The 23,551-nt window shown below is 46.4% G+C and overlaps 1 protein-coding gene across 4 annotated transcripts in view; it reads right to left on the reverse strand.

The window, feature by feature from the left end:
* syce3 (synaptonemal complex central element protein 3) overlaps positions 1–23,551 on the reverse strand; it is a 104,614-nt gene that overhangs the window by 75,687 nt on the left and 5,376 nt on the right. For 3 of the 4 annotated variants that reach the window (XM_085995148.1, XM_085995150.1, XM_085995149.1), the window contains exon 2: positions 5,785–5,902. The exons of the other annotated variant lie outside the window; for it this stretch is intronic. In XM_085995148.1, the coding sequence (XP_085851274.1) occupies positions 5,785–5,902 (118 nt within the window). The remainder of the gene's footprint in view (positions 1–5,784; positions 5,903–23,551) is intronic. 4 annotated transcript variants of the gene reach the window in all.

Genomic DNA, 23,551 nt, shown 5'->3' on the forward strand with positions numbered 1-23,551 from the left:
ACGAAAAGGGACCATCTTTGCAGCCGTTGTGCTGTCATTATCGGTACGCCCTTCTGAGGGTTGAAAATGGAGACAAGAGGTTGATGATCGGTTAGTAGAGTAAATTTTTGACCGTGCAGATAGTGATTGAACTTCTTCACCCCCCACACTAGGCTGAGGGCCTCTCTGTCAATCTGGGTGTAGTTACGCTCGGCAGAAGTTAACGAGCGTGACGTAAAAGCTATCGGCCTCTCCAAACCATCAAGGAATTTATGTGACAGTACCGCCCCAATGCCGTAGGGAGACGCATCACACGCCAGCCTGATTGGCAGTGCTGGGTTGTAGTGAGCCAATACTTCCTTTGAAGTGATTAAGTCCTTACTCTTCCGAAAAGCACGCTTACAATCATCGCTCCATTTCCATGCTACCCCCGTTCGTAGCAGGGCGTTCAGTGGGTGCAGAATTGTCGACAAATTCGGCAAAAACTTATGATAGTAATTCACCAACCCGAGGAATGACCTCAGTTGCGACACATTTTCAGGCGCTGGAGCCTTAACTACCGCTTCAATTTTGTCAGGGGACTTATGTCACCCCTCTTCATCAATCACGTGGCCACAATACGATATCTGTTTCTTAAAAAATTCGCACTTGGGGCGGTTGGCTCGCAGCCCATGTTCCCGTAGTCTAGTGAGCACCTGTTCTAGGTTGTTAAGGTGTTCACTGTCATCTTCACCTGTTACAAGGATGTCGTCCAAGTAACACTGAGTCCCCAGAATCCCTTGCAGGACTTGTTCCATCGCTCTTTGCCATATCGCCGGAGCCGATGCTACTCCGAATACCAATCGATGATACTGGTAAAGACCTTTGTGAGTGTTTATCGTGAGATACTTCCTGGAGGACTCTTCAACCTCCATCTGCAAATATGCTTGTGTTAGGTCAATTTTTGTAAAACGCTTTCCTCCAGACAGCGAGGCGAAGATGTCTTCTATCCGTGGAAGAGGATATTGTACTGTGCGAAGGACAGGGTTCACCGTCACCTTGAAATCCCCACAGATGTGAATCTTCCTTGGCTCTCCGGCCTTATTGCTTAACGTTTTCTTCATGACAGGAACGATGGGTGTTGCCCACTCGCTCCAGTCGACCTTAGACAACACGCCCGCCTTCTCCAGATTCTCCAGCTCTGCCTCGACGGCTGGGCGAATTGCATATGGTACCGGTCTCGCTTTGAAAAACTTGGGAACTGCATTCTCTTCTATTCTTATCGAGGCGGTTACGCCTTTAAGCGTGCCCAGTTCTTGTTGAAATACCTCTTTGGTGTTAGCTAAGATTGTTGACAATCGTCCAGGAGTGACGTCTTCATCTTTTTTACCGTCCACCGTCATTGCATGAATGGAGTGCCAATCCAAGTTTATCTTCCTGATCCATTCCCATCCCAATAACGGTGGTCCACCATTTGGCAGTATGTAGAGATATAATTTCCGTATTTTCTTGCCATTGTATTCGACAGGCACCCTTATTTTTCCTCTGGGGTATACTTTTTGCCCCGTATACGTCGTCAAGACGATGGATGTCTCTCTCAAGGGTATGTGTGAAAATAGACGGTTAGCGCTGATCCTGTATCCAATTCCATTTTAACTTGGGACCCTGCTATCGTGAGTGTGACCCAAATGGTTCGGTGATCCTCTTTTGTGATTACATTGTGAAGTTTGAGACAGCTTAGTCTCCTGTTTCCGGATTCACTATCGCTCATCTGGTCTTTGGAACTACTGTCCGTCATCTTTTGTACTTTCTTGTACGGTTCCTTAGTAGCCTTTTTGTTGTCGCTGGTCTTCTTCCCAGACCTATAAACTCGTGCAATATGTCCAATCTTCCCGCATTGTCTGCATATTGTGTCTTTGGACCAGCAGTCCTTCTGGTCATGGTTAGTTCTGCCGCAGCGATAACATTTTGCAAACCCCCGTGTTATTTCGTGGGTGCCGTATTCCTGTGGTTTTTGTTGAATTTCTGCAGCTCCCCTGGCTGCTGCTTCATACGATACTGCCACGCTGAAAGCCTTATCTAGCGTCAGCTCTTTTTCTGAGAGTAACTTCTTCTGTGTTCCTTCACTCAGGAGTCCACTGACAAATTTGTCCCGTAGGGTATCTGCCAGTCCTGCTCCAAACTGGCAGTGCTTTGATAGCTTGCGTAGTTCCGTAGGATACTCAGCATTGCTCTCATCTTTGTGCTGAGTTCTCCTGTGGAATTTAAATTTTTCTGCTATCAACAGCGGTGCAGGGTTTAAGTGTTCCTGTAGAACAGCAACAATTTCATTAAAACTCTTCGCCTTCGGTTTGGCTGGAGTAATCAGATCCCGCAATAGGCCGTACGTTCTAGCGCCCATTAAGTTTAGCAATATCGATGCCTTTTTCCCCTCCGCTATTTCGTTTGCCTCGAAATATACCTCGACTCTTTCCACATACGTGGTCCAGTCCTCTAATGTATTATCAAAAGCAGTGATACAGCCAGTCTTCGGCATCTTGCAAATGTAAAATGGCGTCTCCCGCGCTTTGCCTTCTTCCCCGATTTAACAAAATGGCGCCTCCCGCGCTTTGCCTTCTTCCCCGCTGTTGTTAGCGCTGCTTTCCACGGTTTCTTGCGCGTATTCTTTTATTATTTTCCCGTCATGGAGCGGACCCTCTGGGACACTTCCCTCCCTCTTCTTAGGTCCGAACGCTGCCCGGCTTCGAAACACCGGCCGCGCCCTGTGTGCTCCACCCTCTCTCTCTCTTTGCTTCCCGACTCGCTGCCCGGCCCAGTTGAAAAGCCATCCGATCGAGCTTCAGCCCGCCGCAGCCCAGGAAGGATCAGAGCACTACCTGCCACCAGCCCGATTAGCTGGGAAACCACGGACCGAGGAACCCAGTCTGGCTCTGGACAATCTCTCCTGCAAGTTTTTAAACCGATGATTGACGGTCCGTTTCTCGAGTTTCAATGGACTCTATTTTTTTTTTTTCTTTCTTCTGGCTCCGACCTTCAACAACGTCGTCGGAGCTGCTGCCGAGTTGCAGGTAAGTACGTTTCTTACTCGTCGCCAGTGTTAAGTCCGTGAATGATTGAGACACGGACTAGCAGGAGTGAAAACAGATAGATCTTTACTGGTGGAAGTCAATAACGAAACTAAACAGAGGCTCTCTAGCGCCTTTTATACAGGGGTGGTCACTGCTGGTACTGCAGTCTGAGACCAGTTATTCTCTTAAAGGTACATACACAACACCCCCCCTTTCCTTTTTTTTCTCTCTCCCACATGGCAGCTGCGTCTCATCCTGCCAGTACACTTCACACCTAGTCTTAGCCCTCTTTTGTCTCCACTGACCTATTACCATCTCGTCTGGTTTTGAATACCTCTTAATGTCTCTTTTACTTCTTTTGTTCTATTGCAGCCCTGCCTTCGATCTATTTCATTTCCTTTCCAGTTTTGAAAAAGGGTTTCGACCCGAAACGTCAACTCTAATTTCTCTCCATGGATGTTACCTGGCCTGCTGAGTTTTTCCAGCATTTTCTGTTGTTATGTGCTTCTCCTGTTGCTCTTTGTTCAGAGAGAAGACAATGAAGTCGCTTCTCCTGCAGTAGAGGCTCTGTGACTTCCCGGATGCAGTGATGGACAGCGAACTGGGAGATGTCAGCTGTATCTCCAGCTCCAGACTGGAAGGACCCGGTGGTGAAAAAAATTGAGGGCCACTGGCAGCGCTGTGCTTGCTATGCTCTGAGGCGGCAGCTCTGGTCCCAGGAGGTGGCAGAGTCTGTGACCACCTCTTGGGTGAAGCGGAGCCTCCTATTGCACTGCTCCTGGCTTAAGTGCAGGGAGAAGTGTTCTCGGAAGACCCGAGGTAGGTAAAGCCTCCTGCTGAGAGCTTTCCTCCTCCCTCTGAGTAGCTTGTTCTCTTCTTCGCCGCCTCTGCTCTATCTCCCAGTCATTCTCGAGCACGAGGGGGACTGCAAGTAGAGCCCCCCATGACTGGGAGCAAGTGGTGTATACAGAACCCTTTAAATCAGAAGCAAGGCATTGCCCACATCCAGCACCACTCCCTGTCACTTCACCAACTTTAAATAACTGCAGAAAGCTCCAGTTGTACAAACTTACACAGAGCCAGTACAAATCAAAAAGCAAGTCAGCTGCAAGTTGTTGCTGATCCCTTTAAAAATAGTGCTGGTGGGGGGTACTTCCTGCTGCTGAACGCATGTTCAGCTGTTCGTGATTTGGAGAGAGCATTGAATGGAGCGGCAACATCGAAAATGGCAGGTCGTCCATCAAATCAGTGTTGCACACTGATCGACATCACAATCTGCCTCGTTACAATTTCTTTAGCAAGCGCAGGCAACGGCTATGCTGCCAACCTGCCCAAAATGGCAGCCGCCGTTGGACCCACCGGAAGTGGGCGGAAGCGAGGCGGCTGTCATTTTTTCCTCTGAAACCAGTCTGATCAGCTGACCGAATTTCACGGCCTATATTTGGTCTCAACTCCGTGTGTAACATCATGGGAGATCCACGAGGATATTATTAAAATTGTGCATATCTCCGCATCAGTGTAAGTTGATGAGTGCATGTCGCCTATCCTGTGAGTACTTGTAAAAAGAAAAAAGACTTGCATTTACAGCCAATTAAGTACTTTTTTTGAATAGTAGTCTCTATTGTAATGTAGGAAATGCGGCAGCCAATTTGCACAGTGGAAGGTCCAACAAACAGCAATGTGATAATGACCAGGGTAATCTGCTTTTAGTGATGTAATTGAGGGATAAATATTGGCCAGGACGCCGGGGAAAACTCCCCTGCTCTTCTTTAAAATAGCGCCACGGGATCTTTTACTTCCACCCGAGAGGAAAGACCTGGCCTCGGTTTAACGTATGACATTTATTTAAATTTATTAACAATTGCTGCGTTTCTGTTATGTACTTGCCGAAGCCAGATGTGGGTTTGTTTTTAGAAATTCAGTTCAAAATATTTCACCTGCACCATTTTTGAAGCTCAAGATTTTAACTTGGAAATTGTGTAAAGGATAACTTTTGAATGTTTTGTGAAACAATATTTGTTTGTTTATGGAAGTTTATATTATTAAAAGTCTGTACTAGTAGCATTTCCACTTGGATGAAAAAATCAGACTGGGGTGCATAAGTTTCTGCAGAAAATTTGCCTTTAAAAGCTTTATTGCAGAAATGTAAACCTAGGAAGTGCTGACAAAGTAGTGGGGGGAAAACTGCAGGCACAAAAGGGACTGCAGACTGTTCAGGGAGAGAGGAGGGAGGAGGGAGCAAGGTGAAGAGAAAAATATTAGGGACGTGGCACCTTATTGTCTGAAAGAGGCCAAAGGCAGTTTTAATCTCATTTACCCGAGATCCCCTCGCCATAGGCTGCCAGATTCCAGCAAACTCCCAATACTGTCAGGCTCTACCCCCTACCCCCAAGCTCCCATCCCAATTTGATGGACCCTAGGATCCCTTCTTCAGACTCTCCCCCCTCACTCGCAGATTCTAAGACACTCTCTAAGTGCTCACAAACTCCTGGACCTTCATTCCTAATGCCCCAATTTCAGGATTGCTCCCAATGCTTTCAGACCCTGAGACCTCCCTTCTCGATGTTACTAATCCGAGGACCTCTTCCTCAGTGATGCCACACCTTGGGTCCTGATCCAGTATTCCCTGAACCTCTCACACCAGTGTTCCCAGAACTCTCCTCTCAGACCTTGGAACCCCCTCAAAGTATGGACATAGATCTTACTAGTTTCTCGCAAAATATACTAATATCTAACCATAGGCAGTAACAAACTGCACCTGACAACATCTCCAAATCATTTGATTTTTCTTCCAATTCAATACGTGTGTCTTCAAGCAATTTTATGAGGTCTTCATGAGTGCATGGTATAGCTTCACATGGTATAGCTTCTGCCATCTACAAAAAAATTGAGAATAATTTTATCAGAAATAATTTTTAACAAGGTTATATATTGTGCATAACAACTTACCTCGATTAAAAGCAATGATGTAATACTGTACAGCAGCAAAATACTGCGGATGCTGGAAATCTGAAATAACAACAGAAAATGCTGGAAACACTCAGCTGCCTGACCTGAGTGTTTCCAGCATTTTTTGATGTAATACTGTGATTTGTCCTTCAGAAATTGCACCAACTCTGATGGACATTATTTCAGTTCTGAAGAATTTCAGTGTACAGCAATTTCATGTCAAGATGAAAGTGACCTCTAAATGATTGTCACAAGTAAGCAAATCATGAATAATAATCATACGCCACTATATTTTCCTCACTGTAATAAATCTCCCTAGCAAACATATGCTGCTAATGTGATGGTGGGCATACAACATACTGAAGTGCATCAGGTGCCTGCTACCTGTATTATGTAGGCCTATAACGCACCCGAGACACTGAGTGAACCCCATTGTAGTCAGCTAGTGTGAAGGGCACTGGAAGCCAATAGACAAACTATAAGTAAGACTAATTAAGACCCCAAAATTTTTTTATATTAGAGGTCTTCCCATAATGTGACTGTGGTAAACCACTGTTATTGTTGTTCACCGTTGTTGTTGTTGTTGCACACTGTTGTATCTATGCATGCCTCAGCTGGCTCCGCCCACATGGCCAGGTATAAAGGTGACTGCTCTGCAGCCCCCTGCTTTCTTGGAAACCAGTCAACCACGAGAGGCATGCTCTGTTCTTTGTTAATAAAAGCCTTTTAGTTACTCTCCTAACTCTCCGTCTTTTATGAGTAATTAATAGCGCATCAATTTTATTAACAAAAACAAAATGTCGGCACCAAACGCTGAGCAGCAGGCGCTGCAGCAAATGACGGCACCAAACACTGAGCAGCAGGCGCTGCTGCATGCCCTCAGACCAACATGCCTGGACCTAGACCCTCAAGAGGCGGGTTCGTCTACCAAGTTCGCACAATGGTTGCGTTGCTTCGAAGCTTACCTGGAAGCCTCAGCCGTGACATTAGATGGAAACAAACTAAAAATCCTGGCCTCCAAGGTGGGCCACCAAGTCTACACGCTCATCCAGGACGCGACTACCTACGCGGCGGCTATCGATCTGCTAAAAGGACAATACACACGCCCGGTAAATACACGGTTTATGCCAGACACCTCCTGAGATCCCGCAAACAGCAGTCCGGGGAATCGGTGGAGGCATTCCTACTGGCACTACAGATACTCGGCCGAGCCTGCGATTGTAAAGAGGTATCGGCCGCGACACACACGGAGGGACTTATCCGAGATGCTTTCGTTGCGGGCCTCAAATCCGACTACTCCCGGCAGAGACTGTTGGAGAAGGGCGAAATCGACCTGAAGAAGGCAGTGTCCCTCGCGCTCTCACTAGACGCGGCCCACCGGAATATGGACGCATTCTCCCCTTACCGCTCCGCACCGTGGACGCTGCAACCTTGGGTCATGGGACCGCCACCCCTGGCACCAACTGCTGCAGCGATGTCCAAGGGCCCGAAATGTTACTTTTGTGGCCAGGCAAAACACCCCAGAGCACGCTGCCCGGCGAAAAACGCTACCTGCTCTGGCTGCAGGAAGAAAGGACACTACGTCAGCGCCTGCAAAGGTAAAACCGCTAACGCCAGCAGCGCCGCGTGTGAACCGTGGGGGCAGCCATCTTGTCCGCTATCTTGGACACCTCCAGCCGCGTGGGGATCGGGATCATGGGCGCAGCCATTTTGTCCGCCATCTTGGACGCCTCAACTCCAATCGCAGGTGACCCGGACTCAACCACCGCCTCGTCTGACGACCACAGCGACTCGCTCGACCATACGCTGGCCTCCGTGACGCTGGACCAATCTCTCCCTCACCAACTGTCCAGGTCCATGATGGACATTACGGTAAACGGCCGCGCCACTACCTGCCTTTTCGACAGCGGGAGCACGGAGAGCTTTATCCACCCCGACACGGTGTGCAGTTACTCTCTCCCGGTCCTGCCAACGCGCCATCGGATCTCTATGGCTTCCAAATCCCATTCAGCAGACGTCGGTGGCTACTGTGTAGTGACCCTTTCAGTAAGGGGCACAGAATACAAAAATTTTAACTTCTTGTCCTGCCCCATCTCTGCGCTGCCATTCTACTGGGGTTGGATTTTCAGTGCCACCTTAAAAGTGTCACATTAGCGTACGGCGGACCCCTCCCCGCACTCTCAGTCTGCAGCCAGCAGCTTTTAAATTGCCCGCCGCGCACCATTTGCAGCCTCTCCACGCTTAAAGTCTCCCCCCCCCCTGTTCGCTAACCTCACCCGCAACTGTAAGCCCATCGCTACCAAAAGCAGGCGGTACAGTGCCGGGGATAGGACCTTCATTAAATCCGAAGTAGCAAGACTCCTGAAGGAAGGGATTATTGAGGGTAGCACTAGCCCATGGTGAGCACAAGTGGTGGTAGTGAAGACTGGCGAAAAACAGCGCCTACTTATTGACTACAGCCAGACGATCAATCGCTACACCCAGTTAGATGCATACCCACTCCCCCGCATATCTGACATGGTCAATCAGATAGCACAATACCGGGTGTTCTCGACGATTGATCTGAAGTCGGCATACCACCAGCTCCCCATCAGGGCTGAGGACCGCCAGTACACAGCTTTCGAAGCTGACGGTCGTCTCTACCACTTCCTCCGAGTCCCCTTCGGCGTCACCAATGGGGTTTCGGTCTTCCAAAGGGAGATGGACCGAATGGTTGACCAGAACGCGCTGCAGGCCACCTTCCCCTATCTAGATAACGTCACCATCTGCGGCCACGACCAGCAGGACCATGACGTTAACCTAGAGAAATTCCTCCGTACGGCCCAGCGGCTGAATCTAACATACAACAAGGACAAATGTATGTTTCGCACCACGCGCCTCGCCATTCTTGGCTGCGTAGTGGAGAACGGAGTCATCGGCCCCGACCCCGACAGAATGCGCCCCCTTATGGAGCTCCCCCTCCCCCATTGCCAAAAAGCACTGAAGAGATGCCTAGGGTTTTTCTCTTACTATGCTCAGTGGGTGCCCAACTATGCGGACAAAGCCAGACCCCTCATCAAGTCCACCCTCCTTCCCCCTGACAGCAGAGGCATGTGCAGCCTTCACTCTCATAAAAAGAGATATTGCGAAGGCCACAATGCACGCAGTGGATGAGTCCATCCCTTTCCAAGTGGAGAGCGACGCATCCGACTTCGCCCTAGCTGCAACCCTTAACCAGGGCCCCGAGATTCGACACTCCTCTGTCGAAAAGGAGGCCCAGGCCATTGTGGAAGCGGTGCGACATTGGAGGCATTACCTGGCCGGAAAACGATTTACCCTGCTCACTGACCAGCGCTCAGTAGCTTTTATGTTTAATAATAAGCAGAGGGGCAAAATCAAGAACGACAAGATCTTGAGGTGGAGAATTGAACTCTCCACCTACAATTACGATATCTTGTACCGGCCCAGGAAACTCAATGAGCCCCCAGATGCCCTATCACGTGGTACATGCGCCAACGCGCAGGTTGACAGACTGCAGACCCTCCACAATGACCTCTGCCACCCGGGGGTCACCAGGTTCTTCCATTTCATCAAATCCCGCAACCTGCCCTACTCCATCGAGGAGGTCAGGACCATGACCAAGAACTGCCAAATCTGTGCCGAGTGCAAACCGCATTTTTATAGGCCAGACAGAGCAAGCCTGATCAAGGCCACTCGCCCCTTCGAGCGCCTGAGGGTTGATTTTAAAGGGCCCCTCCCCTCCTCTGACCGCAACGTGTACTTCCTCAACATAATTGATGAGTACTCCCGTTTCCCGTTTGCCATCCCTTGCCCAGACATGACCAGTACCACGGTCATTAAATGTCTGAATGACCTTGTCGCCTTGTTCGGCTTCCCTAGCTATATCCATAGCGACCGGGGCTCATCCTTTATGAGCGACGAACTCCGTCAGTACCTGCTCACGAGAGGTATTGCTACAAGGAGTACCACCAGCTACAACCCCTGGGAGAACGGCCAGGTGGAAAGAGAGAACGCGACGGTTTGGAAGGCCGTCCTCTTAAACTTAAAATCTAAGGGCCTTCCGACCTCTCGCTGGCAGGAGGTCCTCCCTGCGGCGCTCCACTCCATTCGGTCACTGCTTTGTACGGCCACCAATGCCACCCCCCATGAAAAAATGTTCACTTTCCCCAGGAAGTCCACATCGGGGACCTCGCTACCGACATGGCTGACGTCTCCAGGACCCGTCCTACTGCGGAAGCACGTGAGGTCCCATAAAACAGGCCCCCTGGTCGAGAGGGTGAGCCTCCTCCACGCCAACCCCCAGTATGCTTACGTGGCGTACCCGGACGGGCGGGAGGACACAGTCTCCATACGAGACCTCGCACCTTCGGGTGCCCCTGAAACACTACCATTGCCATCCACCACTACCCACAACCCAACCCCTGTAGACGGCATGCCGCAGCCCCAGGACCCGTCATTGACCACCCAACCACTCAATGAGACGCCAGATTCAACGTTGGATGCTGCACCATCACCGCCGCCACCACGACGACAATCAGGACGGCATACAAGGCCACCTGATAGACTTACTTACACGAACCTTTAGTGCACTTCACCCCGCCGGACTCAATTTTAAACAAGGGGTGAATGTGGTAAACCACTGTTATTGTTGTTCACCGTTGTTGTTGCACACTGTTGTATCTATGCATGCCTCAGCTGGCTCCGCCCCTGGCTCCACCCACATGCCCAGGTATAAAGGTGACTGCTCTGCAGCCCCCTGCTTTCTTGGAAACCAGTCAACCACGAGAGGCATGCTCTGTTCTTTGTTAATAAAAGCCTTTTAGTTACTCTCCTAACTCTCCGTCTTTTATGAGTAATTAATAGCGCATCAGTGACTGGAGTGCCTCAGAAGCACTCCAGCCTCACAGTTCTAATTTGGAATAGGCACTGAAAGAAAGGCCCCTATTTAAAAAACCCTGCCCAGTGACCTCTCCCAAAGTAACTCCCCCATTCTGGAAAATCCTGCTGGTAATCTTTTCTCCAGGTTAAAGTTAAATCAGGTGTAATCCTGGCTTCTAAAATTATATTGATCTGTTGACGAACCTTCCCTTTGTGATCTTCCTAGTGAAGAGACTTTGGCCCCGATTTTCTGGCAGCCGTCGGGCGGCTTTTCATGCGGCCGGGGTCCGAAAATCACAGAAAAAGCAGGTCGGGACCCCCCCCGCCTGATTCCCCGCCCCGTCCGACTTTCGGACCGCCGTTTCTCCGTCACCCGCTTCAGTCCCGGCCGCCGCTGGCGGGACTGCTCGTCGGAGCACTAATCACCAATGATCACCTTGTTAAGGAAGATTTTCCGGGGCCGTTGCGACTTTGGGGCTTTCCCCACATGAAACACGCCTGTGGGGAACCCTGCCAATGACAGCTGGCGTGAAAACAGCTGGCTTGCTTGCTTGCAGCAGCAGGTCGCTGAGGGCTGAAGAGATTTAAATAGGCAGCATTTGCAGGCTGCAAGACCTTGTTGATCAAGGCTTGGGGGAACTTTTTGAAGCCTTAGGAGCAGCTGTAGAAAGTTGGAGCCTCACACACTTCTCCAGTGTGAGCTCCTGGGAAGCCCCTTTCACCACTCTAACTCAGCACCTCCTCAACGGAGGCATCTGCCAGAAGCATGGGAGGCCTTTGGTACCTTCCCTTCCTGGCATTAGAGGATCTCCAACAGCAGAGGCGGCAGCAGCAGAACCAGGAACAGCAGGATGAGCAACAGGAGCACCAGGCTGCTGCTCACTCACCTGAAGCTGCACAGGCCAGAAGGGGCCAGCGCTTGGAAGTGGCTTGAGAGCACCTTGCTGCGCTTTAGGGGGCCAGTGGGACCCGTTTCTGCACTGGCAGTCCTACTCAGAAGGACTGCCATGAAGATCTGGTTTCTCTGTTCAACAGATGGCCAATGCTCCTCAAGAGGTGTCATTCTCTTATGAGCACTCACCATGTTTTCCGTACCCTGGCAAGTTATCTTCTGCATGGAGGTTGCCAACCTTTCCATGGTGATGCGTTCACGCGCCAATGACTCCACAAAGGCTCTGCTCATGGTCGCTATGGACTCCTCCATTCGCTCCACACTCGCAGCGACCCTGGAGACAAAACCTGCCAGAGACTCCTGCATCTGTGCATGGAGATCCATCACCTCTTCTCTTGCAGATGGACCCAGAGGCAGAGGGTCGACATGCAGCGCAGCTGAGCTGAGCTGGCAGAGTCCTGCGCCCTCCGACGAGGACTCTCCACTGCTGTCCCTGTCTCCAGAATCTGCTGAGGCTCACTTGTGAGCTGTGAAACACCAGGTGATAACACTACTCTATGTCCCAAAGGTCCCCCCGAGGTGCGAGTGTCTGCGCTGGCGCTGGGTGCGCTTACTTCTGCTGACGCTGCGCCCTGAGGTTGGAGCTTCCTCTGAGGAGTCTGGCTGCACAGCCTCTTCCTCATCCACAGTGAGGACGGGGGCTCTGGATGGTACTGTGGGGGAGTAAAGGAAGGAGACAGAGATGTAATGCCAAGGTTCTTCTGGTGACTCCCAGCGAGTTGGCATCTGCTGACACCTGCATCCATGCAGCATTGGTCTCAGTGGGAGGCCTCTTCCTCCCTGACCTAGGGAAGAGGACCTCCCTGTGGGCCCTAACCCCATCCAATAATGCCTGCAGTGAAGTCTCGTCGAATTTGGAGGCAGCTCGGGGTCTGGCACTGGCCACAGCTGCTGCAGGCTCCTCTGCCATCCTGTATGGTTCGTTTGGAAGCCTCCAGAGGATGCAGTGCTTGCTATGGACTTTGAAAGCACCACGAATGATGACATCATACTGTGGGGATTTCTGACTCGAATTGGACAATTAGCAAGGCTTCCCACATGCTGGGAATTAATTGGCCACTTGAGGGAAAATTGCATGGAGCTGGCTGACACTTTTTTATGTGCGTCAGAAACCCCACATTCGGGGAAATCCGACCATTCCCCACACAAGCCGAAAATCGGGCCTTTATTTCCCAAGCAAAAGTTTACATGCTTCATCTAGCTCCATTTACTAGTGGTTACTGCCCCTAGAACAGCTTCAGTACTATTAAGATTCTCGGGTAAAAATGAGTTCTCTAAACTTTCACATGTTGGATATCTCCAATTGCCATGCCAATCTTGAAAGATCGATCACAGTTTCCTCAGAGGTACTCTCGTATATTTTCTCTTCACTCCCAGTACATCTGGTCAGTCTGGAAATATCAACCCTTGCTCTTTCCCAATTAATGCATTTATATGGAACTTCCTTCCATCATATGATCAGAAGTGGGGATATTCGCTGATGATTGCACAGTGTTGAGTTCCATTCGCAACTCCTCATATAATGAAGCAGTCCATGCCTGCATGCAGCAAGACCTGGACAACATTCAGGCTTGGGCTGATAAGTGGCAAGTAACATTCGTGCTGCACAAGTGCCAGGCAATGACTATCTCCAACAAGAGAAAGTCTAACGACCGCCCCTTGAAATTCAACGGCATTATCATCGTTAAATTCTCCACCATCAACATCCTGGGGGGGTCACTATTGACCAGAAGCTTAACTGGACCAGCCACATAAATACTGTGGCTACAAGAGCAGGTCAGAGGCTGCGTACTTTGCAGCGAGTGACTCACCTTCCAAGTCCCCAAAGCCTTACCACCATCTACAAGGCACAAGTCAGGCGTGTGATGGAATACTCTCCACTTTCCTGGATGAGTGTAGCTCCAAAATCACTCAAGCTCAACATGATCCAGGACAAAGCAGCCCACTTGATTGGCACCCCATCCACCACCTTAAACATTCACTCCCTCCACCACCAGCGCATTGTGTCTGCAGTGTGCACCATCTACAAGATGCACTGTAGCAATTCACCAAGGCTTCTTCAACAGCACCTCCCAAACCCACGGCCTCAACCACCTAGAAGGTCAAGGGCAGCAGGCGCATGGGAACACCAACTTCTCCAAGTCACATACCATGAAAATATATCACCATTCCTTCATCGTTGTTGGGTCAAAATCCTGGAACTCCCTACCTAACAGCACTGCGGGAGCATCTTCAGCTCACGTACTGCAGCGGTTCAAGGCGGTGGCTCACCAACACCTTCTCAAGGGCAATTAGGGATGAGCAATAAATGCTGGCCTTGCTAGCAACACCCACATCCCAAGAATGAATTAAAAAAAACATATTTTGAGTCTACTGATTCCTTGAAGGCCATTTTTAGTAGCCATTGTCTCTGACAGAACAGTCAGTGAGATACAAGCGCTAGTCAACCACTTTCCTTTCATGAAATCCTAGAATTGTCTTGAAAACTATGGCAATCTCCATCCAGATCAACTTGTCATTTGTCTCATAAAAAGATAGATTACAACATACAGTACATCTTACTTCATTGTGAGTATCTTGAAACATTACCACATACTACTGAACAAGCTGTCCCTGCCCTATCCAAAGCTCAATCTATGAAAGGAGCTGCCTCATTAATTACAACAGAGTTCTGAAGGGCAGCTGTGTGGTATCGATGCATACATTTTCCACTTACTGTAGTGCAATCCAGCATTTCTGGTACCCCTGGCTAGAGCAGATATATTTTGCTGTTTTTTTACTCACAATTTCATTCCTCATGTTCAGTTAGTTGGGCAACAAACCTTTTCCTGATTTCACTTTAGCATAATTTTGGAAGTCACAAGGGTCAATTCTGAACAAAATATTAATTTCTAGACTGTCTAAATAATGGTTAAAGAATAATACAATGTATTAAGGAATGATAAAGATGACAGTAAATGTACAGATCAACTCCCTTTGTAACATTTAAGAATTAGAGAAATGTAATAAAATATATTTCTCCTTTAATATCAATTTATTGTCAGCGCATCAGCAGTGAAGGAAATTTGCATGCTATTTTGAAAGCTGTGAAGTATCAAAAAAACAAACTGCTGGTTCAAACAGTAGTCAAATTACTTAAAGAGCAATTAACTAACTAGACTGCAGTGTCGTCCACAATATCGCTAGCTCCTCTTTCTCTCTCTCTCAGATATATTTTCATCATACACATATCTGTAAAGTTGAACAATGCTCTCTAATAAGCCTATTATTCAGTTATTCAGTTGTTGACTAGGAAAAACAACATAGAAACATCGAAGATAGGAGCAGGAGTAGGCCATTCGGCCCTTCGAGCCTGCTCCACCATTCAATGAGATCATGGCTGATCATCCAAATTCAGTACCCTGTCCCTGCCTTCTCCCCATATCTCTTGATCCCTTTAGCCTCAAGAAATATATCCAACTCTTTCTTGAATATATTTAATGAACTGGCCTCCACCACCCTCTGTGGCAGAGAATTCCACAGGTTCACCACTCTCTGGGTGAAGAAATTCGAACTAAAGTACGATACCTCCTCCGGACAGTGGTCTTTGGATGACATAAAAAGGGTCTGGGGAAAAACGACCCGTATGAAAGATAAAAGACGGATCAGATGGTCCTTGGCAGTTATGGGCCAGATCTGACAGTGAAATGAAATTAAGACACACTCCCAACATAACCACGATTTGACCAATGCAAAAGAGCAGAAAGATGCGATTTATGAACAGCACTTTCATTGTTCTCACCTTTAAGTTTTTTAACTTCCACTTCTAACTTTTCAATCTCAGTTGTTTTCAAGAAGATGAGGAAGAGAGGGCGAAGTACAAATACGAGTACTTCCAGCAGCATGACCCGGCAGACCCAGAAAAAAGATAAATGGTCTAAAGAATTTCCTCACCCAAAGAGGGGGGGGAATGAGGACTTGGGAACAGCTGGAACGCCTGAGGAATATTTACCAACTCCACCCATGGGACGGAGTCCAAATTCTGACTGTAATGATACCCAGGAGAGAGGGAAATAAGTTACACAGCAAAGTAAAGACTGGCCTGGGAAATTATGAGCAAGATATAGATGCCGGATGGGATGCGATCCAACAGTGGTTGCAAGTGTTTAGCCCTGCAAAAACGGATTGGGGAAAGATCATAGCCTGTCAACAGAAAGGGACGGAGGAAGTGTTAGAGTACGACGGGCGATTTAAAACTAACTGGTTGGAACACTCGGGGCTGAACACAGGAGAGATAAAGAAGGAAAAAGATCTAATTTACAGGCTAACCAATCTGAAAACTCAGCAAAGGAAGAAAAAAAACAGGGATTTGGAAAGCCAGGAAATGCTGAGACGCCGATGGAAAAAGAGGAAAAAAAAAGAGAAACTTAAAGTTTTACTGTCATGGAAGTTATTAACATCTGTGCTGAGACAAATAAAACACAAGATTTGCTGAGTGAAAGGAACCTTGAAAAATGACTATGAATGTTTAAGAAGTTACAGTATTTCTTTTGTCTGATTAGATGTTCTTTAAAAGAAAGATTCTGTTATGTGTGCTTTAGCTCCACCCACTTCTCTGTGTTAAAAGCGTTTAAATCTTTTGTCTTGTCTTGGATTTTGGAAGTTTTAAGAATGTGCGAATAAGATTGTGCCCCAAGAATTGAAAAAAAAACCTTTGAAATAATTTAAGTTAAGCTGGTGTGTAAAAACTGAGAAGAGCAACAAAAAGTTTGTTTAACAAAAGATTGCGATAGATTTTTGTACTTGCAGTGCAAACTGTACTATGTTACATTAAGTTTCAGTCTAAGATTTAACCTTGGAGTCCCGGTTGCTATGGTGAAATCTTCTAAAGCAGTTTGATTTGATTTGTTTAAATATGAAAAACTGATTTTTCTCCAGTTATGTTTTTACAGTATTTTGGAAAGACATTTGAAGAAAGGACAATAAGAAATGACATAATTTACTGTTTTCTGCAAGAATGTGCTATTTTGTTTTGTTTTATCTGTTCTGTTTGTGCTTAGTTAAAGTGTGAAAACACAACTGTCTTTTTCGATCAGGAAAGTTTTTTAAAATTTATGTGAAGTGACGAAATTATGCCTGATAATGTTTTGCTCCACCTTCTTAAAAACCTGCAAAGGAGTTAACCCTTTCCACTGACAGCTGTTTAAGTTCACCAAGCAACAACTTTAGTATGAAATTTAAAGATATGGGACATTATTAAATTTAAGTTTCTTAATTTTAAGTTAATATTTCCCCACAGTGATAGAAGGAAAATTATGATTTGATAAATGGAAGTTATCTTGTAAACTAATTGTATGATAACGTGCAACATGAACTTGTACTGGTAGTGCTAGATTTAACCGATACAGCTTTACCTACGTGGTGTTCTAACAAAACTCAATAATTATACCATCACCTCCTAACTCAAGTGTTAAAACAAGGCACTACTGAATGGGCTCCTAGGATTGGTATTGGTAATACCATAATGGCACCCCAAGCCCAAGGCACTACTGAATGGGCTGGCCACCAAACTCCAAACTCTTGGCCTGAACACTTCCCTCTGCAACTGGACCCTGGACTTCCTAACAAACAGACCCCAGTCTGTCAAATTAGGCAACCACACCTCCCCCCCCCGACCCTGAACACGGGGGCCCCACAAGGATGTGTGCTGAGCCCCCTCCTCTACTCCCTCTTCACCCACGACTGTGTGGTTGTTAATGGTTCCAACACCATCATCAAGTTTGCAGATGACACCACGGTAGTAGGCCAGATCACCAACAACGATGAGTCAGCCTACAGGGAGGAGGTCCAGCATCTCGTGAAGTGGTGCGCCGACAACAACCTGGCCCTTAACACCAAGAAAACAAAGGAAATAATTGTGGACTTCAGGAAGTCCAAAGGCGGAAGTCACACCCCCATCCACATCAATGGAGCGGAGGTGGAAAGGGTGGCCAGCTTTAAGTTCCTCGGAGTCCACATCACGGAAGACCTCTCCTGGTCCCTCAACACCTCCTCTCTGGTGAAGAAGGCCCAGCAGCGCCTATATTTCTTGAGGAGGCTGAAGGGATGTAATCTGTCACCCCCGATCCTCTCTAACTTCTACCGCTGCACTATAGAGAGCATCCTGACAAACTGTATCACGGTATGGTACGGCAGCTGCAGCTCCCATGACCGGAAAGCCCTGCAGCGGGTAGTCAAAACTGCCCAACGCATTACCGGCACCCGGCTACCGACCATAGAACATATATATCAGAAACGCTGCCTACGGAGGGCACAGTCCATCATCAAAGACCCTACCCACCCCAGCCACAGTCTGTTCGCCCTCCTACCATCTGGAAGACGATACAGATGCATTCGCACCCGTACGACCAGATTTAGGAACAGCTTCTTTCCCAGGGCTGTCATCCTACTGAACTCCACAAATAAACACTAAAGCCTGCACATCTGCCGATGCACTTTATTATGGTCATATTTATGCTAATATATATGTACAAATGTATGTTGAAATGTTTAAGTGTCCTAATCCAAATTGTACACTCTCGGGAGCCGCAAGCCTACATTTTGTTGTACTGCACTTGTGCACTAACAATGACAATAAAAAAAAAAAGTTGATTTGATGGGCTGGTATTGGTAATACTGTAATGGCACCCCAAGCCCAAGGACGAGAGGTGTACCGAATACAGAATATTGGGGTAGTGAAGGACGGAATGCACATATCCCACATGTAATTAAAGGAAAGTGATTGAGAGTGTAAGATTGAAACAGGAGAATTACACTACTGAATGAGAACTTGCAAAATGCTCTCAGGCAGTTTAAAAGAGCAGAAACAAAACTGAAAAAAAAATCAGACTGAACTCGATGATCTGAAACAAGAAGAAAATAATTTGAATGACCGCTTACTAAATCTCCAGGTAGATTGCCAGACCAAGGAAGAACTGGTTTCAGACTTGGAGAATAAATGAATGAAGTCAAAGCAGAATGAAAATTCTCTTGCCTCCCTTCTAGCTGAGAAGGAAGATGCTTTACTTGAAAAAGTTGACAGGTTAAAGCAGTTTTTGGAAAACATCGAGAAAAGTCAGGCAACAAGAGAGACCGTGGAAAAAGAAAAGTTGAATCTTGAGAATAACTTTACGCAACAGATTATGCTTTTAGAGAGCCTAATAGCTGAGAAAACCGCATTAGTGAAAGCACAACTACAGGAAAGAGCACTTCAGGAGAAAGAAATGGAAGAGATTAATGTAGGGCTAGTTACTGCTAAAAATCAGCTTGAAATCAAGCAGGCTGAAATGGCCAGATTACAGGCAGAGGGCCAAGAGCTCAGGTCAAAGCTTAAATAGCAGCAAGTAAGACCTTGAAGAAGTATTCAGCCATTAGACGACTACAATCTTTCGATAAGATACCTGAAAGCCCGAGAAAGGCTTGTATCGGATGGCATGGGTGGCATGATATTGAGATACCGGTATGAGTGTGCAAATGTGATTTGTTACGTATGAAGTAATTACCATCCAGGAATGTATGGTGAATTTGCACTGAAGAACGGGTCTCAGACATGCTCAGTTACTTGGCAACAGCAAAACATGAAATGGTTAATGTGGCTCAGGAGAGCGAGACAACTTTTAAAGCATTGACACATACTCCATCGAGAAACTATCTAATTGATGAAACAATCAGAATAGAGTTAAACACACTGGTACCTGTTAGAGGGATTGAAATTGAAGTTGAAGTGGAGAGTTACATGGAATCTGGATTGGGACAATTGAGGGCCAAGGAGAAATCATGTTTAGTAAGAATTATCCACAAGATGGATACGAGTAAAAGAGATCTGGAGAATCTTTTAAATCCATGATTTGTTGATTAGATGTTAAACTGTAATGTATTTGATATGATTGTAAAACTGAATTTAACTGTGACTGTAATAATTGTGTTTTGTAGGTAACAGAGCGTGGGAAAAAGCAGTATGAATCCAATATGAGGTGATTTTGGTGGTGCCTCCTATGTCACTACTACTGCAATTACCATGCTTTACGGGTCTAACAGGACCTGTCCCATCAACCAACACGTTTTTAAGTATGAGCTACACAATTATGTGGCACAATTCGGATACGACATTCCCCTGTTGTTTGTGGGTGTCAGTGAGCTCATGATGCGACTGAACTCCTCCCTAAAGCATTTTTATGTTTTGGAGCAAGACAACTCGAGAATAGATATTGAAATTGACAGCATAGGGGACAACTCACATTGGTGGGGTATTGGGCTTAATACATCAGCACACCCTTAGGTTCGTATTATTTCACATGCTCTGGTAGCTATGCAACTTGTAATGATAGTGTATTTGATATATGTAACGTGTGTAGTAAGACTTTGATACATAAGCCAATTGGGTACTCATGCCCATGACTGACAAGCACTAATAAATTAATTGAGCACACCGAAAGAGAAGGTCCGAAGTAATGTAGAGGAAACCCCAGGCGGGGTAACATCAGGAAAGATAGAAGAAACAGAGGATACTCCAGGCGGGGCAGAATTGGAACACCGGAACAGTGAATTGAATTTGAGTAAGGGGTCAGAGGTTGCTCCTCCCCCTCAAAGGAATGGACTGTAAGGAAGGGAGAAATCTTCAAGACTCCCTACTAACTAACGCCCAAGTTGAGAGAGCAATAAGAGCTAGCTAGATTAGTCAAGAGCCGATTGTGAGAAGTCAATAAGGATATTTCCTTCTCAAAGAAGGGAATTGTAAGAAATAGTTGTTAGATTCAAAGATGGGTTTTAATTCTTAGACCAGGGACTGACAACAGGCAAGCGGAAAAAGATAGCATAAATGCCAGCAAGGTCGAATATCAAGCATCAAAAGACAAATAGAAATGATAAGGGAATGGTAAAATGCAAGGAAACAGGGAGGATAGCACCTGCTAGATAACAAGGAGCCACGAAGCCAGAAAATGCCCTTGAAGAAACTTGACAAAACATTCCTCAGAAAGATAGGATGGGGATCAAATTGTGTGTTTCTGTTGATTAAATGTGCTTGCCACCAGGCGGCTGTTGCCCCGCGGGCAAAATGCCTTGCAGGTCGCCGCAGACCGTTTGTACATCTTAAAGGGGCATGTTATATTTAGCTGCTAGATCGGTTTGTACCTTTTTTACTTTTTATAATTTTTCTACCTTTTTTACCTGAATGTATTTTTCAAAGCCATAAGCTGAGGGGAGCTCCTCCCACTTTTTAAATGCACTAATTAATTTAAGATCATGAAATCAATTAACTTATTAAAACCAGGCTTTTACTGTGGCCACGTAAAATCCTGGTTGATGTAAATTTGTGCAGAGCCACTGATCCGGACAGTGGCAAAACACAGCAATGATTGATTATTTTTTTAAGCTGATTCTTTATTTTTATGATTCAATTTTTGAAAGAATCAAAGGAGGGAGTGTTAGGGAATATATATATATATTTTAATAAAATAGATTTTAATATGATTAAACTAATGATTTATAGAAATCTGATTATGCTTAAGCTGACCACATGTCAAAGGATGGTGTGATGTATCAGATCCAATCACAGCTGGTAATGTCACATCGGCTGATTTAAAAACTGAGAACAATGAAAATGCTGATCTAAGCTTAACTTTGAAAATGCTGATCGAAGCTTAACTTTGAAAGTGCTGATTTAGCTTAAAAACTGAGAACAATGAAAGTGCTGATCTAAGCTTAATACTGAAAGTGCTGATTTAGCTTAAGCAGAGAACAAAGGAATGATTGATGTACCAGAGATCCAATCAGTGTGATGTAGTTGAACCAACCATAGCTCTGCTGCATGCTGCTGAGCCAATGGTAATAAAGGGGGCGGGTACATCTGCTGCTGTATAAAAACCAGCCATTTTGAATATGATGTTAGTCGGATAAAGGAAGTCAAACAGTGTAAATCAAGAGATGCAATAAATCGACTATTTAAAACTTACCACCGGACTCGCAAACTTTAATTTTAGTGTGTTGACCTCAGATCAGTGTGGTCCACTGAAATTAATTACCCGATCTAACACCCCACTAGTCACTGCCTGCCACTCGGAAAATAACCCGTTTATTCCAACTCTTTGCTTTCTGTCCGCCAACCAGTTCTCTATCCAAGTCAATACCTTGCCCCCAATCCCATGTGCCTTAATTTTGCACGCTAATCTCTTATGTGGGACCTTATCGAAAGCCTTCTGAAAGTCCAAATACACCACATCCACTGGTTCTCCTTTATCTATTTTACCAGTTACATCCTCAAAAAATTCCAGTAGATTAGTCAAGCATGATTTACCTTTTGTAAATCCATGTTGACTTTGTCCGATCCTGTCACTGCTTTCCAAGTGCTCTGCTATTACATCTTTTATAATAGACTCTAGCATATTGATTTCTATCAGTTCCTCCCTTTCATCAGACCCTATGTTCCCCGGCATCTCTGGGAGGTTATTTGTGTCCTCCTTTGTGAAGACAGAACCAAAGTATGTATTTAGTTGGTCTGCCATTTCCTTGTTTCCCATTATAATTTCCCCTGATTCTGACTGTAAGGGACCTACGCTTGACTTCACCAATCTTTTTCTCTTCACATATCTATAAAAGCTTTTACAGTCAGTGTTTATGTTCCCTGAAAGCTTACTCTCATATTCTATTTTCCCTTTCTTAATTAATCCCTTTGTCCTCCTTTGTTGACTCCTAAACTGCTCCCAATCCTCAGGATTATTGCTTTTTCTAGCCAATTTATATGTCCTCTCCTTGGATCTTATGCTATCCCTAATTTCCCTTGTTAGCCACGGTTGAGTCACCTTTTATGTTTTATTTTTATGCCAAACTGGGATGAACAAATTCTGTAGCTCATCCATTCGGTCTTTGAATGTTTGCCATTACCTATCCACCGTGAACCCTTTGACTGACATTCCCCAATCAATCCTACCCAACTCGCTCCTCAGACCATCGTAGTTTCCTTTATTTACTCTGGGGTTATCAGCTCCTTTGACTCAGGTGACTAGAGGGAAACCAAGCCCTCAGGATCACAATGGGTGGAGAAGAGGGCAGCTGGTTAGTATCTAGCAACTTTAGGAAGAGAACAGAAGTCCCCAAATATCATATTTCAGGATTTCTGACTCTGCTACCAAAGGAATTTCTTGGCGTTATTCATTTAAAAAAATGCTACGAAGTTAAATCCTGGTACAGGCGGGTAGTTGATCTGCCTCACAAGCGAAAACCTGAATAGGGAAAGAGATGGGAGTCTCTGCCTGTCCTCTTCCTGTGAATACTCAAAGAGTATAGGGAAAAAGAGACATATGGACAATGAGGTTTTAAACAGGAAGCTGCAAGGTGCAGACATGGGCCCACAGCTGGAAACTAAGGGGGCGATTTTGCCAGCCCTGGGGAGGCGGAACTGCCGGGAAAATGGCAGAATTTGGGGGCAGGTGGCAAACCCGCCCCCACGCCATCTTCCCAGGAGGCAGGTTGTCATCCTGCGCCGGGTCCCATCTCCTTGGAGGCGGGAAGGGATTAAAGCCTATTAACTGCCTGTTAACCCCTTTTTGCCCTCAGAAATAAGGTTGATGAGGTCTTGTACGCAAGACCTCATCAAACTGCAGAGATTGTCACTGTTTGACAGCTTCACAGAGCTTAATTGGCCTGCTAATAACGTGGGTTAGCCACAAATTGATGGAGGTGGGACTGAAACCCGACAAGCAGCAGTCCCGCCTCCAATGCGCCTCCATTC

This window comes from Somniosus microcephalus, chromosome 8, assembly GCF_052327205.1.
Source record: "Somniosus microcephalus isolate GS21.2 chromosome 8, FLI_Smic_1.0, whole genome shotgun sequence".
Taxonomy (NCBI): domain Eukaryota; kingdom Metazoa; phylum Chordata; class Chondrichthyes; order Squaliformes; family Somniosidae; genus Somniosus; species Somniosus microcephalus.